The 17811-nt window shown below is 42.5% G+C and overlaps 1 protein-coding gene across 1 annotated transcript in view; it reads left to right on the forward strand.

Annotated features, from left to right (window-relative positions):
- Positions 1–263: 263 nt before the first annotated feature.
- LOC308284334 (pregnancy zone protein-like) overlaps positions 264–17811 on the forward strand; it is a 33984-nt gene continuing 16436 nt past the window's right edge. The window contains exons 1-18 of the mRNA XM_080724919.1: positions 264–395; positions 585–753; positions 2244–2394; positions 3142–3194; positions 3312–3332; positions 4082–4247; positions 4612–4696; positions 6055–6205; positions 6751–6868; positions 7128–7240; positions 7343–7504; positions 7889–8122; positions 8888–8951; positions 9544–9689; positions 10506–10655; positions 15028–15126; positions 15297–15378; positions 16643–16814. Of these exons, the coding sequence (XP_080581045.1) occupies positions 310–395; positions 585–753; positions 2244–2394; positions 3142–3194; positions 3312–3332; positions 4082–4247; positions 4612–4696; positions 6055–6205; positions 6751–6868; positions 7128–7240; positions 7343–7504; positions 7889–8122; positions 8888–8951; positions 9544–9689; positions 10506–10655; positions 15028–15126; positions 15297–15378; positions 16643–16814 (2222 nt within the window). The 5' untranslated portion in view covers positions 264–309. The remainder of the gene's footprint in view (positions 396–584; positions 754–2243; positions 2395–3141; positions 3195–3311; positions 3333–4081; positions 4248–4611; positions 4697–6054; positions 6206–6750; positions 6869–7127; positions 7241–7342; positions 7505–7888; positions 8123–8887; positions 8952–9543; positions 9690–10505; positions 10656–15027; positions 15127–15296; positions 15379–16642; positions 16815–17811) is intronic.

Consider the following 17811-nt stretch of genomic DNA (forward strand, 5'->3'; position numbering starts at 1 on the left):
ACTCCTGCATAATATTCAGTAAGTTCCGCCCCTATCCCCTTATAGGGTTGTATCCGTTCGTGATCTATTGTGTGTGTGTGTGTGTGTGTGTGTGTGTGTGTGTGTGTGTGTGTGTGTGTGTGTGCGTGTGCGCGCGCGTGTGCGTGTGCATGGAGGAGGGGGCTCAGATTAGCCTGATTTCAGACTCGGCTCACGTAACAGTCCACTCTGAGAGTGGGCGGGGTCTATGGGCTGGAAACCAGGCTAGGCTCAGATGGGACAGTATAACAGAGACAATCGCTGCAGGTCTGGCCACCGCCACCCTCAGTCATGGCTCTGTGGAGGGTTGAGACTTGGACATGGATCCTATCTGCCTGTTTCACCTGGACCTGTATCAGCCAAGCAGCCGCAAGACCGTAAGTCCAGTTGGTGGTAAAAGCACTTTCTTTTATGAATACAAATCTTTGAAAATAGCATATCTACAAGCTCACAGAAGCTCACACAGCTTGTACCATTTGTTTTGAAAGGTGCTACAGTAGGCTATATAACTAAAATGTACCGTACCTTACCATTTACCTAAACATGGCATTTGTTTGTGATTATAGGCAATACATGGTTGCCATTCCTGCAATTCTCGAGGCGGGCTCTGAGGCCAAGTTCTGTGTGGATTTTGTGCAGCTCAAGGAGGCTGTGACCATGACCATCTCTCTCCCTGGAATGACTATCTTCCGTGAGACCTCTGACAAACCATTCCACCTCTGCAGATCCTTTCAGGTGCACCTTTGACTGGCGCATTGAAGGCGCAGGAAAGGATTTTTTTCTTGATTTTGTACATATTTAACATGAGAAATAATAATAGTAATATGCATTGAAACAGTAATCTAGGATAAGTGGTTATAAGGAAGCAGAGCTGGAAGTAGCAGAGACTAAAATAATGAGGTTCTTTCTGGGAGTAACAAGGATGGATAGGATCAGGAACGAGTACATCAGCAGGATAGCGCATGCCAGATGTTTTGGAGAGATGGCCTCTCTGGCCAGAGAGAGGAGTGAGTATATCGGTAGAAGGATGCTGAGGTTGGAATAGCTCCTATATAGCTCAAAGTTCCTTGGCATCAGCTGACCAAATGAGATTTTTCCAGCGATAGTTCGACACTCTTACATGATTCTTACCTTTAAACATTGTATCCAAAAAGTATATGCTACATGAATGCTACATGAACCATCTTGAGAGTTTTGTTTAAATGACAACTCCTCCCTAAATAACATCTAGGTTCATTTTCCTACTTATATTGATCCCAATGACTGTCCATTGGGTCTATTAGGCAGAAATGCCCCTGTTGTCCAGTTTCCCCAGCAGAACCCAGCAGCCCTCATAGCTTAGAGTGGAGCCCATGAGCCTATCGCTTTTACGCTGTTTGTTGCGGTCAAAAGTGATTATTTTGTTCTTGAACGTGGTCAAAAGTTTTGTTCTTGAACGTGTTACTAGTTGTCATTACAAACACATCCATGCCTTGGTTGTTCCACCCAAGCCACCGTAGTCTGCTAAAGAGATGTTATGCTGTTCTGTGTTTTCCCAAGTCCCGGAAAAGACACACTGTGATTGACCAGTGAGTACAGTCACTTTGATTGGCAGTTGTGCCAAATGCTCACCCCAAAACATGATTTACTAGACTGGCGGCTCATGTGGGACAACCAAGGCATGGATGTGTGTGTAATGACAACTAGTAAAAATAAAAATCACTTTTGACTGCAACAAATAGTATAAAAGCGATAGGCTTATGTGCTCTATATAAGCTATATGAGGGCTGCTGGGTATTCTTTATTTATTTTATTCGTTATAATTTTGCATTATTCTTTTTAGTTTTAGACAATGACATTAATGGTCCATGCATGAATTCTGTATTTAAGAGGTTGTCAATACTTCTCTTGGATTGAAACTAGGGATGTCCCGATCAAGTTTTATTTGATCCTTCCCGATCCGATCTTTCGGCAATGCATTAAGGAAAAAGGAAAGAAAAAAATGAAAAAAGTTTTTTTTTTTTATTTAAATAACAGTATCCATTCTAGCCAAGCTTCTTTTTTCACTTGGTGCAGCATTTTATCAAAACAAATTGAAAATAAAGCTCATCAACTTATATGTTTTTTTAAATATATAAAGACAAGGTGTTTCCCGATCTTTTTCTCCCGATTCCGATCTATTGAAATCGTCCCCGATCTCCCGATCCGATCGGGACATCCCTAATTGAAACTATCCATCGTCGTAGGCACCAGCAGTGAGCCAAGTCCAGAGCCTTCAGGTGGTGGTCCAAGGCCAAACATTCCAATCCACAGAAGAAAGGAAAATCGAGTTCAAAGCCTACAGACCCATGACATTCATCCAAACAGATAAACCATTCTACCTCCCAGGACAAACAGGTAACATCTGCATTATAACATTGTGGTTGAATTAAAAGCGAAGCAACATTTTCATCAGATTCTGTATGATTTAGTTGGATTTGGAAGAGATTAAATAATGGAAATGCTACATGAACCATCTTGAGAGTTTGAAAGGAATTACATCAGGATTATACAATTATACAATTCCACGTGCATGTCAGGTTGGGTTCCCTGGTTCAAGTATTATTATTTTTTGGGGGATCGCGGCCTGAAAAGGTTGAGAACCACTGTCATAGATGAGCTTCATTTCATGTCTAGTCTCGCGTAGCCAGACAACTATTCCACAATCTCCGAATGCTATATAGAGTCTGGAAGAGCAGCTCCCGAACGGCGAGTAAAGGAAGTAGCCAGTGCTGCACTGAACTGCAGTCCCATTGGAAACATAACAGAAACACAATAGCTCAGACAAAGTCATTCGAGCTGCCTATTCTTGTTATGGGTGTATAGTTTAAGAAAACGTTTGAAAACATCATGGAGTTAACACCAATAACACCAGAGAAAGACGAAATAAAGCCCCCAGAAATATTGAAAGGAGACATAACGCTTCCAGTAGGACATGTTATTGCTACTGCACCAAGGGAGCGGTTGCGTCACATCCGCTTTATCTCGCACTCATCGTTTCTTCCCCGGTTTGCCAGACTGTATGCCGGGAGCATTTGGCCAAATCGCGGAGGCAACAGTCTGGCCACGCGAGACTATTTCATGTCTAATGTTGTTTTACTGCAGTGAAATTCAGAGTGGTTTCCATGGACACCAAGTTCAGACCTGTGAATGAGCTGGTGAGTTTTACATAAAGAATAGTGGTGGAAAAAATACTCGCATGTTTTACTTACACTATGTGAATAGTGGGAAGGATTTCTTGTTTAATGCCCTTTTGTTTTCTTTCCTCCTTGTAGTACAACACTGTGGTGATTGAGGTAAGACTTGCGTAAACATACACAGTATCAATTCCCACAACACATTTAAATGTTTAAATTTAAGTGTTAATTTCATTGAATCAAACTATGGTAAAAAGTTTGTTGACTAACTTTTTTCACCAGCGAATGCTAAATAAAAACTAAACTATGATGACTAAAACTAATGCTAAGTATACTGACGATTTTGTGTCAGACTAAAATGTTAGGGAGGGACTAGTGGAGAAGAGATTCAGTAAATGAAAAGTCAAGTCATTTTCTGTTTGGTTGAGCCGGGTTGTAAAGCACTGAAAATAGTAGATCTACAAGCTCACAGTATGTTGCATTCTGAGCTTGTAGGTCTGCTATTTTCCTCATGCAACCAAGTGTATAATCAGCCATTCAAAAGACTGAATAAAACCAAAGAAAATGTGTCAAAATCAACACTGTTTGATATAAAACCTAATTTGGTGTTCATAGTCACTAGCGATGCAGTAGCACAATATAAAACTAAATGCATATTTTTTTGTGTGTGTGGTAGGCCATGTTGAAACGAAAACGGCAAAAAACAAGCACTGCATGATTGATTGATTGATTGATTGATTGATTGATTGATTGATTCAGGTGTGCACTCTCCATCCATAGCAATAAACTTTAGATAAGCCAACTGGTGACCTAAACCGGATTTTGAAATGTTCTGAATGGTTCTCCACTGCTTACTCATTTGTGACGTGATTCTGATGAATGGCCGTTACATTCTACAAATCGAACAGGATGCTAATGGTAACCGGATAGGACAGTGGCTGAACGACAGATCTAATGGGACAATTCTGCAACATTCTTACGCACTGAACCCGGAGGCCCGCGAAGGAACCTACAAAGTTATCGTATCGACTGTTGACACGATAATAGCTCACTCCTTCAAGGTGGAGAAATATGGTAAGTGGTTGGTTGGTATTTTCATTTGAGAGAAATATGCAGCACTCTGATTAGGCAAACTATAAGCCTACCAGTAAGACTCCCTAGTCAGGAGATAAGCGACCGTCAGGTCACATGTATACACATGGGACAGATCCATCCATTAATGACATGACTCTAGACATACTGTGTACCGCTTTAGATGATTTTAGGGCTGTAGGACTCTTCACACCATTTCATGTTTTTTTTTTCTATAGGCTACTGATACATGTCTCACAAAAAATGTAAAATTAAATATATAAACGAAATAGAAATATGTATAATATTAATTTGCATTGTGTTGTATCATAACAAAGCATGCTAACAAATTATAATTTGCTCCCAGTTTTGCCTAAATTTGATGTTAAGGTAAAAGTACGTGAGGAGATAAGCATTGAAGAGGATGAATTCACAGCTGAAGTCTGTGCAACGTAAGTACAGTATGATGCATGGACTTCTCTTAGCGTGTTCCTGTAGTTAGTAATTTGATTGATTGATTGATTGATTGATTGATTGATTGATTGATTGACTGATTGACTGATTGATTGATTGAAAAGGGGGAAAAAAAGAAAAGAAACAACAACAACGCACTTTCCCGACAAACACAAAATGAAGACCAATAAAGGGCTTATTTTCATTGTTTTCCTCTAATTTCTCGGAGCTTCCTCCACACATAATAGAAACGTATATGTTCTCGGAAATATGGAAATGGCAACATTTATTTTAGAGGATAGACATGGGGCAACATGGTATATTTGGGGTATATTCATTGCAGATTTTGAAATATTTTTTAGCAGGGTGAAAGGATTAAATACATTCAGGACATTCAGATCCCTCACCCTAACCTGGCACGAAATACAACTCAGCCTAACCCTAACTCTAACCTCACACTAACCTTTTTGAGCGGTGGTCACAACGCTCCTATACGTGGCCGTGTGTGTGGGTCTGTCTGTCTGTCTGTCTGTCTGCGTGTCTGTCTGTATGTAGCCTCAAGTCTGCAGTACCTTTTCTGACCACACATGTTAAGGGAGGGGCGCTGTTCTTCAGCCTCAGGCCAGGCACACTCACACTCACATTCACACACACACACACACACATACACACGCACGCACGCACGCACACACACACACACACACACACACACACACACACACACTCACGCAGCTTCCACCGCTCAGTTCACACAAGTGTGATTTTTTTAATCCGTGGGACTAATATAGGATGCCTCCTTTACATAGGGAGTGTTTCGCTGTCAGGGACATGCTGGGCCCCTGATTCAGCCCGGGAAAAAGAGTTGGAGAGGCCTCATTGCGCGCTATAGAGAGAGATCTCTCTCTTTAGGTATTGTGTACTTGTAGATCTGCTGTTTTCACTACTTTTGTGCAACGGCCTTGTATGATGAAGCAGGGCTTTGCTTTGCGAAAAAATTTATACATTTGAAACTTGGAGATACGAGGTTTCTGCCCGACAGTGACGATTTACTTTGTTGGCCGCCCAGCCCCCAAAATGGAACGAAGGCCATTTCGTTCCAGGACATTTTATTTAAAAATTTCCCGGCAATGAACCGGCCGTTCGGGAGTTGTCCCGCTTTTCCCAATGGCCAGCACGTCCCTGTTCGCTGTTACTACGTGTCATCTGTTCTACACCCAACTCTAACCCTTACCCTAAACCTAACCTCAGTGGGGTGAGTCGCTAACCCTCCCGACGCTCCTTTGTCGAAATGACGGTCGTTCGAAAGAGCGAGATTTCCCCCTTTTCATACAGGTATTCTTACTCTTTACTCCATCAGGTATACATATGGGCAACCTGTGCCTGGTAAGGCAGGAGTGGAGCTGTGCCGACCACTTAAAGAAGGCATTTTTATCCCGCTTACGTTCCATCCGGAACACCCAGAGGGAATCCCTGCTATTACTGCACCCTGCTATAAAGAGAGTAAACAGGTGACATAGCATGTTGATACTTCCCTGTGTAGTAAAAAGTTGGTCGGTCAATCATCGACCGGTCTACTTGTGTGTCTGTCTCTCTATCTGTCTATTCATCCTTCCATCCATCAATCATTATCTCCCTCTCTCTCTAATCAACTCCAAGCCATGTGTTATCGACTAAAGGGCTTTGCAGACAGGCAAAGGAATTGGAATAAACTGAATTTTTTTTAAGAAACCAATGACTCTCTATGACCTCATGCACACCTGCTCCAAATTTGCCGTGCGGCAAGTGGCTGCGGCAGTGCGTTTTCGTGTTCGATTCGTGCGTCTTTTCGCATGTGGTAAAAACTCATTCACTCCTTTTATGACTCCTTTTTGGATCCGCAGTGAGGATTCCGCACAGCATTTATTGCACACCAAATACAATGTGTTTTAATCATGCAGCAAACTGAAAAAACACAACGGGCCTGTGTGCAAAGCCCATAAGACTTTCTTCCTCACTTATTTAACGTTTATTTTTATTTTTTTCCTTCTTCTTCTTTCATTTGTATATTGTACAGACGGACAAGAGCGGCTGCGCCAGCTTTACTTTGAAAATGTCCACTTTCACCGGACCTGACCAAGACGTTCTTGAGGATCATCTGCACCTCAATGCTAACGTAGAGGAAGATGGAACAGGCAAGTCTTCACAGAGATAGAAGCAAACAGTGAGCGTCAGCTTCAAGCTCAGTAGCTCATCAGAATGATGATGTTTCTGAGGGTAAATTTACTATAATCAAATAGTCAAAGTATGTATAGGGCTGGTTAATGTATGTTTTGTAATAATAATAATACAAGTAGTACAATATTTGCCTCTGAGATGTATAGTGGAGTAGAAGTATAAGGTATTGGACATACTTGTACATGTACTTAGTATACTTTTCACCTCTGTCCACAGGTGTTATACGGCCACAAGGGGAAGTGATCGATATCTCTTATGCAATTGGAGAGCTTTCCTTTATTTATGTGACGTCCAAGGTGTTTGAGGGGCAATCAGTGATTGAAGGAAAAGTAAGTCCAAATATTACGATTTTTCACCCATCAGTTCAGCACAGTTCACACACTCCCGACTCGTATGTATTCTACATGATTATTATGTTGTATTTCCGACAGGTCAAAGCACGTTACTTGAATAACACAGCCATTCCAGACATGTTGGTGTACATGTTTGAAGGCGAAGGGCAGTCAGCAAGTAAAATATTGAACCTCAAAACTGACAATGATGGTGTGGCCGCTTTCTCATTCAACACGCCAAAAACGGAGATCATGCTCACAGTAAGTCAAGAGACAGTGTCAACCACATATTGATAGGGACAGCGAGACCTCACGGTTATACTGTAGGTCACAGACAGGACAGTGACTGATGGGGCTGAAGGCAAACACCAGCACTTAACTGCAATCTTCAGTGGACAGTAGATGAGTGGCAAAATTGAGTGGCTGAACCAAATGGATTTGGTTCCATATGTGCACTCTGAGTTACAGACGTGTAAAGGTAATGTAAGCCTATATATCTGTCCACTCATTTTGTAGGTCCATGGCAAAAAAAAAAAAAAAGAAATGTCCACCACAAGTCAACATTGGTGATATGACTCCTTATGAAAGAGTGAAAGGAATAAAGAATGAGTGATTTAAATCTTGTCTTTTCTTGCTGTGATGAAGCCTAGTGCTAATCCAGAGCTAAACCTACACCCTCGTGCCAGAACGCCGTACTGGCGCGAGCGGCAACATCGCCTGTCGGTGCGGAGGCCAGAGAGGCCAGGGAGGCCAGGGAGCTCACTGGAGGTGAAGAAGGTGGAGGAGGAGAGGCCACTGCTCTGCGGAGTGGAAAACCACATCACCATCCACTACACTGTAGCTGGAGAGACTGCAGGCCCTGTGGACCTGATGTACCTGGTCAGTGGCTCTCTCCAACGTGTGCATGCACGCACGCACACGCACACACACACACACACACACACACACACACACACACACACACACACACGCACATGCACGTGCAACAGTCTGTTTGTGCCGATCCCGAACAAGTTTGGCTTTTTTTCAATACAATACAATATTTCTTTTGCTATTTTACTTACCCTGAGCTGCGACGTTTCACGGGGTGCCGATCCCGAACTAGTTCGGCTTTTTATATAAAATGAATTAAATAATCGGAGGCCTCGGGCTAAATTTTCTTTCAGGCCGCGATCTGTTTACATCGGCCCACGAGAGGGTAACGCCGCCGAATCGCGCCGCTGAATCCAATGCATTGTCACATCTTTAAAGCTAATTTTCTCTGAACTGTGTTCTTATGGAAGCGGACAAGGTTTATTTACGGCTAAATCGCCGAAAATCGGGCTTCTAAAATGAGTGATAGCCTATAGCTATCTTGTAGCTCTCTTCATCCGGGTAATTTTCATGACACGCACGAACGTGAAAACGCACGTCACTGCTACGTGGGTCCCCGTATGTTACAGCGGTGGTCTATGGGAGTGACTCTGGCACTCTGGCGCCCTCAAGTGGCCTTGGCACGCATCGAGTTAATACATTCCTTTGCATACTGAGCTATGTACAGTCTGTATCTGTAAAATGCTATTGATGTTGGTTCTGTGTGTTGGTGTCATGGAAGCTTCCATTCCATGTTTTCACCTCTCCTCTCCATCTCCATTTTGTTTCCAGATTTTGTCCAAGGCAACTATTATCGAGCGAGGACTTGTGACAGTTCAAGTGCTGCGTTCGTCGGGTAAGTCGACATGATGAAATGCAACAGCGCTGATGATGCCAGGGCTCCACTTCAGCTTGTGTGTCATCCACTTCAGTTGAGAACGATTTTTTAAAACGATAGCTTTATCTCTATCGTGCCCGGTGGGAATGCTGCTTATGGTGGGTCCTTGCAAACAAAAGGTTTCAGAAGCACTATATCTGGAATGGACTCAGAATGTGCCATAGTGTTGTATAGTCCATGGGCCATACGGGCCATTTCCCCCTATAGTAAAGTTAATGGGACACCAACTCTATAGTGGCTGATAACACCAATTTAGCTAGAAAGGGTTGTCATACCAAAATATAATCTACAGATATAGAGCTTTTCAAAAATGCATTTGCCACCTTTCGGATACCGACATCTTGTATGGACTAGTAGTAGAAAACCTGGAGACTTTGCGTTCAGTAATTGGGTCTTTGATCAACATAATAATAAGTAATGGAATAGGAAATGGACAAGACCATGTCTTTGCCACTGACACATTTTGACATATTGATGACCCCTGAACAAGTGCATCCTCCTCTCCTCTCCTCTCCTCTCCTCTCCTCTCCACATTGCTGTGTGGTTCCAGTCACAGAGGGCGAGGTCTCCTTGAAGCTGGAGGTCAGCCCAGAGATGGCTCCTTTGTTGGAGGTGCTGGCATACGCTGTCCTCCCCAGTGAGAGGATCATGGCTCACAGTGCAGAGTTCACCACAGAGAAATGCTTCTCCAACGAGGTCAGTTCAAGGCTGGCCTCTGCCTGTTTTATGTCATCTGGTCACTCTTTATGATGAGGGGTCAGATGTGTTCAGTTCAATTACATTAATTAAAAGGTGACATAGTGCTGCTTTAATTGACATATTTAATTTAACAACTATCCACCATTATCGCGTGAGTTTACTGGAGATTATTTGGACCACACTTCCGGTTTAACAGCAGACATACAAGCTCACGTCGCGTCGCAGATGCAGCCCGTTGTGAGCTTGTAAATCACACTCGGCTGCGGCGCCGGAAGCTCGGTACAACGTCTGTGCAATGCACTATGGGGCGTTCGAAACCCGTGGATATAGCATATTACTTAACGTTTTAATTAATTTAATGTTTATTTATTTAATGTTTTTACTACCATATGTAGTTAAAGTGAAGACTGGCCAATCACAGCACATCTCGCCAGACATGCTTGCAGAGACTTTTGGGTAATGGAGTCACTTTTGGGCACTTTTGGCAAAACATTGAGAAGATGGCGGATCTACAAGCTCTTAACAAGTCACGCTGCGACACGTTGTGAGCTTGTAGATCAGCTATTTTCGGGGAACGACCCAGCACTCTTTAGCTACAGGAGATGCTGCATTCAGGAGAAAGTTTCGGAAAAGGGCAATTCCCCTGAATGCTGCCTTTGGGTATGGCATGGAAAGGGGGGCATTTGCATTTATTTCACCGTAGTAAATGTTGCATTCATGGCCAGGGGAGGGCAGGCAGGAGACGGGTCAAAGGGCAGGGGCTGAAGCCCCACTTTGATGTCTATGTGTGCATGTGGCCTGCTTGCTTGCCAGGTGTCTCTGGAGTTCTCTCCACCCACGGCCATCCCGGGAGAACAGAACACGCTGCAGGTGTCGGCTACGCCAGGCTCGCTGTGTGGAGTCAGCGCCATCGACCAGAGTGTGCTCATCAAGGAGCCCGGCAAACAGCTGGATGCAGACAAGGTAAGACCATATAGAGCAGGGGTGTCAAACTGCCATTTCGCGGGCATTTTGCGGCCCACGCCGGCCCTCTTTGAAGAAATTCAATTCAAAAAATTAAAAAAAAAAAAAAAAATCCAAAAATGTAGTAGGCATGATCGCAATCGCGAAATTGTTGTTTAACCCCCATACCACACCACATTTGAAGAAAACATAATGGCTCATGAATGCCTGAATGGATTTCCAAGCGGATTTTTTTTGTTTGAAAGCTGTGAACAGTGTGCACACACAATGGTGCATGATCTAGGCATGGGCATGCATGGCATGGGCATGCATGATCCGTGCACTATGAATTACATGGAAGTCTATGGAGACTGAGGCATCCTGGTACTTGGCAGCCATTTTGAAAAGCAGCGAATGCGTTAGTAGAAAAAAAAAACTTTCAAGGTGCAACAAGCATGGAATATGAACACAACATGTATTACTTTCTAACAAAATTAACAGTGTGGGAGAACTCAGAAGCACTATGCTTCTGCACTAAATCCTGAATCATTTCCCACATATCTTGTCAGGTGCCTGGAAACAGAATGTTTCTGTCTTGAGCTTAAGCTAATATGTATAACTTCAAATTGAGTTGTTCTACTTTCAATTTTTTTATTGGGCTCCTTAAAAATGCATTGTTTGTTTTCAATGACTATAATTAAAGTAGCTATACAGCAGTGAGTCAGTTACTGAAATACAATGCTGTGTAAAGGCCCATTCACACTGAGCACTATATACTTATAACTTTACAAATCTTGTGTGTGTGTGTGTGTGTGTGTGTGTGTGTGTGTGTGTGTGTGTGTGTGTGTGTGTGTGTGTGTGTGTGTGTGTGTGTGTGTAAACACCTTTGACACAATCTAATTCTATCAATAGAAGAGCAGGAAAACTAAAAACAATCATCTCAATTGTTATATTGTAACATACACTACCATTCAGATTAGTCATAAAATGTGATTTTATTGGCCAAGCAAAGTAGGCCTGCATAATACAAGTGTAACTATACAAGCTGAAACTCTGGAGTCTCAGGTGATCATAGCTGAAACCTCAGAACAATAGCCACACATTAGCAACCATAACTACAGATAGCCACCCATTAGCTAACAGTGTGTGTGTGTACATATGTACCGGTATATGCATACCGTAAATCACCAATTAGTAGCCCGGGCGTTTATTTCGCAAAATGGGGTCGGACCCCGGGCGCTTAAAAGGGACCAGGCGGCTATTGGTAACAGGCTTTTATTTATTTTGGCACTGGCCAGCACTGGGCCATTATTTGGTAAATTTTTCTTTCTCAAACTATATAATAGTAATAATAATCTAAATGTTATAATACATGTTATAATAATAATTATTATTATTATAATTGTTATGAACACCCAGAAAATAGCACATTGCGATCTATTAGACCCAACCTCATTTAAAAAATATCAAGAGTGTATGAAAATATATATATACTATATTTATACTAAGGGAATCTTTCTCCAAAATAATATATTACCGCATGCCAGCAAAGACGCATCTAGGTCAAGTTCAAAGAGTCAACGACCCAATTAGCGCATAAGTCCTAGCAGCTGGTGCTGGACTGGACTCGCTGACATGACCACTGAACAGCTCCATCCTCACATTAAACCATTATGGTATTGCATTATGATTAAGCTTTCTGCATTCCCCTTGCACCTCAAAATAATGGATTACTTCTTCAAAATGCGGACTGGATAACAAGAGGCAGCAACAGTAGGTAATGAGTCATTCTGATCCAGCTGGTCTTTATATTGGCCAGTCTTTCTCCATCACAAGTTTAAAGTAGCCTATACTCACGCAAACTTTGCATTGTAGCAACGTTTTAGACAGTAATGAATGATGGTCAGTACGCAGAGAGCAGCAGACTCCTTTTCTTTTTTTCCTCTCTCTTTTTTTGGTGTCCTTTACAATCTGTTCCCCGACGCACAGTGCGTCCTGCGCGTCATGGGAGCGCAGCACTGGGCTGGGCACCATATATAGCCTACATTTGGCTTAGAAGTGTCTGTCCACAGGGCTGTGAGCTTGTAGATTTGCTGTTTTCGGCGCACTCCACCGTGACCGTCATGCAACATATGACCCGTAGCAACGCACAGCGAGTGCGGTGCGTTGCAACGTGCTGTCACAGCACTGCTGTGAGCTTGTAGATTTGCTGTTTTCAGCGCACCACTGCCATGCAACATAAATGACCAGTTAAGTTAAATAAATAGCAAATAATACCAAACAACCAAACAAATAATAGCCCGGGCTCTTACATAAAACATAATAAGGATAATATTAATTGCAAATAACGGCCCAGGCGCTTATACGAACCTTGCGCTTATTTGAAACAGGCGTTTATTGCGCAAAATGGGGTCAGACCCCGGGCGGATATATGGGACCCGGCGGCAGTTTGCCACCGGGCGATTAATTGGTGATTTACGGTATGTTTATATATATATATATATATATATATATATATATATATATACACACAAACACACATATGTTTATTTTATAAATATAAATATATATATATACATATATGCACACTTAATGGCACTTAGCTGGATGTGTGTGCGCGTTAGGGTTGGGTATCGTCGGCGATACTTTTAATGGTATCGATTCTCTGACGTCGATACTATCGAGTATCTGTTCACGTAAAAACGAACGATACCTTGTTTCGATACTTTTGAATGCACCCCTTGCCGGTCGCATCTGTAACAGTTGGGCTACTGAAAGTTTAATGACTGCTTTAGTAGGCTACACTCGTTACTGCCGAGAATAGCCTGTAATGTTTATTATTATGATAATGATCCAACGTCTATAAAATAGCCCATAGAAAAAGGCAAATAATAATTATAATAATAATAATAAATAAAAAGTATCGAAAATGGTATCGAAAAAGGTATCGTATCGATTAAAAGGTGAACGATACCCATCCCTAGTGCGCATGCGCTGGCTGCGGCCCAGCTCAAGTCACCTTTTGACCAATGTGGCCCTCAACCAAAAATGAGTTTGACACCCCTGATATAGAGTATAATAGACTCAGAGAGCGGATAGCCCCGCCCCCAGCTAAGAATGAACGTCCACACAGCTTCTCAAAATGTCTTTAGCTCCATGGTTACTGAAGTATATATCATTGTGTCTGAAAGCAGAGATGGAAGCATTACCCCATTATTAAGATTAGTTTTTGCGCTTTTATATCTTTATTATAACAGTTTGTAGACCGACAGGAAATTGACATGCAGCAAAAGTCTTTGGGATCGGGATTCAAACCAGCAACATGATGTCATGCATCAGAGCCTATGTTGTATGCACCTGGACCGCTAGGTCAGTGCCCAGTGGGCAAAGTAATCCGGTCTCTATAAGAAACTGGTGGAATAACGTGTGCCTTCCACCCGCTATGTCCTATACCAGGGAAACTCCCCCCTGTCAGGTGATAAGAAGCGGCCTACTCACTTAATCAGGGGATATCTTAAAAAGTCCTGGAATAAATTCCTTAACAAAACATTTCTTCACCAATGTGTTTGTAAAGGTGTCTAGTAACACATCTCACAAAGACTGAAATTCAGTTTCCCTAGGAAAATCTTTGACAGCTAGGGTAATTCTGGGTCTCATTCACTCACTCATATATACACTATACTATAGGGGAAAAAATCACTCCCAAAATATATGTATATATATGCAAAAACAGCCCATAAAATGATGGCTTAGTGATGAGTCATCACTTTTCACAGTGGTATGGGGGTCCATTTCTAGCCCAAGGAATGTTTTTGGTGCAAAACAAATGCTTGCAATGGATTCAGAATAATTAAAAACACCTAGTTAGACCCCTCACATCCCACTTAAAGCATAGTTTTTGGGAGTGATTTTTTCCCCTATAGTAATAGTGTATAGTGAGTGAATGAGACCCAGAATTACCCTAGCTGTCAAAGATTTTCCTAGGGAAACTGAATTTCAGTCTTTGTGAGATGTGTTACTAGACACCTTTACAAACACATTGGTGAAGAAATGTTTTGGTAAGGAATTTATTCCAGGATTTGACACTATTTCTAAAGATATCCCCTGACTAACTCCTTATGTACTGAAGGAATTTGAGCTAATTTCTTGGCTCTCCCCAGGTTGGCAGAGGGAGCACAGCGCCCAGGATTACAGCTTAGGCTACTGGCATTTTACTGGGTGAAATTTGGGTTACAAAATGGTGGGAAAGTAAACCTTCACACTGTTGAGTTTATGTTAATGTTAAGTCTCAGGTGTCTCATTATTGGACAAAGTACCATATTATGCTTGGACTCCTCGGTTGCTGGTTGTGGCTATATTTAATTAGTTTTCATTGTTTTCTTTTTTTTTGTAGATATTTAACCTGTTGCCAGTCACAAGAGGAAGTATACCTTTTGCACTTGATGATGGACTACGATGTGATGGAATCAATGATGATTATGAAGTGTTTAAGGTATCTGTGTGTCTGCGTGTGCGTGTGCGCTAATGTATATATATATATATATATATATATATATATATATATATATATATATATACCGGTAGATATGCAACGCCGGGTATTATTGTTTGAACTTCCTCTTTGGGATAGATACTTCATGTCTTCATGTTTATGTTATCTAGGCTCTGGGACTGAAGATGGCAACAAATTTGGTCAAATTAATATGCCTGGATGACCATGGCCGCCGAAGGTATTACTCAGAAGGTATTATTGTGATTGTTTTACTTTTTAACTTTGACTCCTTTACATTGGGACAAATGGAATGATGTGTCGTCTTGTCTTGTCTTGTCTTGTCTTGTCTTGTCTTGTCTTGTCTTGTCTTGATCAAATGGACATTCTGATGGGCTGTTCCATTCTCTCCCAGCCAATGTTTGCATTAGCTCTGTCACATAACTTTACTGAACATGTATTAAGTAACTTGAGTACAGCTTGAAGTAACTTGAGTAGTCTTTTCAACAAATACCTCCTTAAAGGTGATACATCATGCATTTAAAAAGTATTTATGTCATATTGTTTATGTCCCAAAAACGTTTTTCAAAAGGTTTGAGGCTAAATTACCACTCCTGAATAGAGAGCCTCTCATTTTTGAATGGCTCTCAGAGCACTTTCAGCTGCAGTACCACCTTTGGCCTGAACTACTGTATAGGCTGTCGGAAATAAAAATATGAATAGCGTCTGCCCTTGTTTCAAAGTAGCGTATTTGATAGGCATTGTGCACTGGCGTATGCCCTGGCCACACAAATAGCCGTGGATCATAGATTATAGTATGCCCTCAAAACAAGTCTGGAACACACCTCTGGTACTAATGATTATCTGCTGCAGTGCTGGTTTGGAGGGTGGAGTCTTGGGGCAAGAGCAGAAGGGGAGACACCTGACCAGTGCCTCCCCAAACACTATAAAGTACCTGCCTGACTTAATAAGGGGCTTTCCCACTGGGCGCGATAACAATAACAAATATTGTTTTCAATTGAAGTGGATGTCAGCGTCCACACCACAACGATAACACAAACATAATTGATGTGAACGGCGACATGTTGTTATCGTTATTGGGCGCAGTGGGAAAGGACCTTTTTGGCCTGATTTACACTGCCACCCACATCCAGCCCGAATCAGATCTGTGTCACATCAAAAGTGGAATCCGATTTGTTTAAAATAGTCTAAATGCAGACAGGTCACATGCAGGTCACAAGAAATCCGATTATGAGAAACCACATCCAGAGGTGTTTTCAAATTCGATTCTGTCTCAGTCTGAAGGGGAAATCTCGCTTTTGCGAACGCCCATCATTTCGACCGGAGGGTTAGCGACCTTACATTCCCTCTCCTCAGTCCACTCCAGGCCGCTGGAGCGGCCAGACACAGAGTTGGAAACTCTACTTTTTTAGCTTAGTTTCTTTAATTAATGTTGTAAATAAAATTCACACTTCTTTTTGCATTTATCCTCTGTGTCGTCTCCCCTTTTTTGATGTAGTCCCACTCGTGGAGCCAAATTTTGGCATTTCACATATTACACCTTTACAAGGAGGAAGTGGGTATATGGACCCATTCCACCCAGGTATCTGGAGCTCTGCGGTTCCACCCCCCATACAAACAATCCGCACCTTCTTCCCAGAGACATGGATATGGGAGCTGGTGGAAATGGGGTGAGTGCACAGAGCTACAACAACATCGACGTTATTCTCCATTGAAGGCAGGCCAACTTATATTAGCAGTGTGGATTTAACCACAGGTTGGGAATCACTGACTGACTCAGTGGAACCTCCTATCAACTCCATTGGCTTCCCATCAAACAAACGCATCAACTATAAAATTCTCCTCCATACCTTCAAGGCCATCCATAACCTCGCCCCTCCATACCTATCTGACCTCATCGACATACACATTCCCTCCCGGTCTCCCAGGTCTGCCTCTAGCTGCCATCCAACTGACGCCCCCTGACAAACCCTCAGCCTGTGTCTCCACCATGGGGCTACAAGCTTTCAGCCGCTCTGCCCCTCACCTCTGGAACTCCCTACCTCCCGATGAATCACTCCCCATGTTTAAAACCCACCTCACAACTCACTTCTTTAGGCAGGCATATGCCTGACCTCTTTGTTGCTCTGCTGCTAATTGTTGTTTTTATTGTGATTATATTGTGATTATATTAACTGCCGTTTTATATTGTTGTGCTCTGCTGCAATTTGTTCTAGTTGTGTTTTGTCCTTTGTATTAACTGCTGTTTTTATATAGTTGTACCCCCCCCCCCCCCCCCCCCCCCCCCCCCCAAAAACAACATGCTGAGAACCCCTGCATTAAGCAAGCCAGGAATTCATATGCAGACGTTGCCTGGTTAATAAACCAGACTGCACTCAACACCACCCCCTGGCGGAAGTGGTGTTGTAGTGAAGTCTGGCCCTTCACTGGCCCCCCCTTTTTCCACTCGCCCGATGAAAGGGCTAGCCAATCAGGGCTGTAGGCTTGGGGCACGTGGTGGTTGATGGCCTGGTTCAGAACCACTCAGCCAATCAGGCGAGTCTGTGTGTATACAAACACATCCCCCCCTCCACTCTATTACAGACATCATACAGGTCGTAGTCTTTGATGCTTTCATTGGCTAACGAGCTATTAACGCTTGAATGACTCAATCAATTACTTAGTTCA

Source organism: Nannobrachium achirus (genome assembly GCF_963921795.1).
Source record: "Nannobrachium achirus genome assembly, chromosome: 4".
NCBI lineage: Eukaryota > Metazoa > Chordata > Actinopteri > Myctophiformes > Myctophidae > Nannobrachium > Nannobrachium achirus.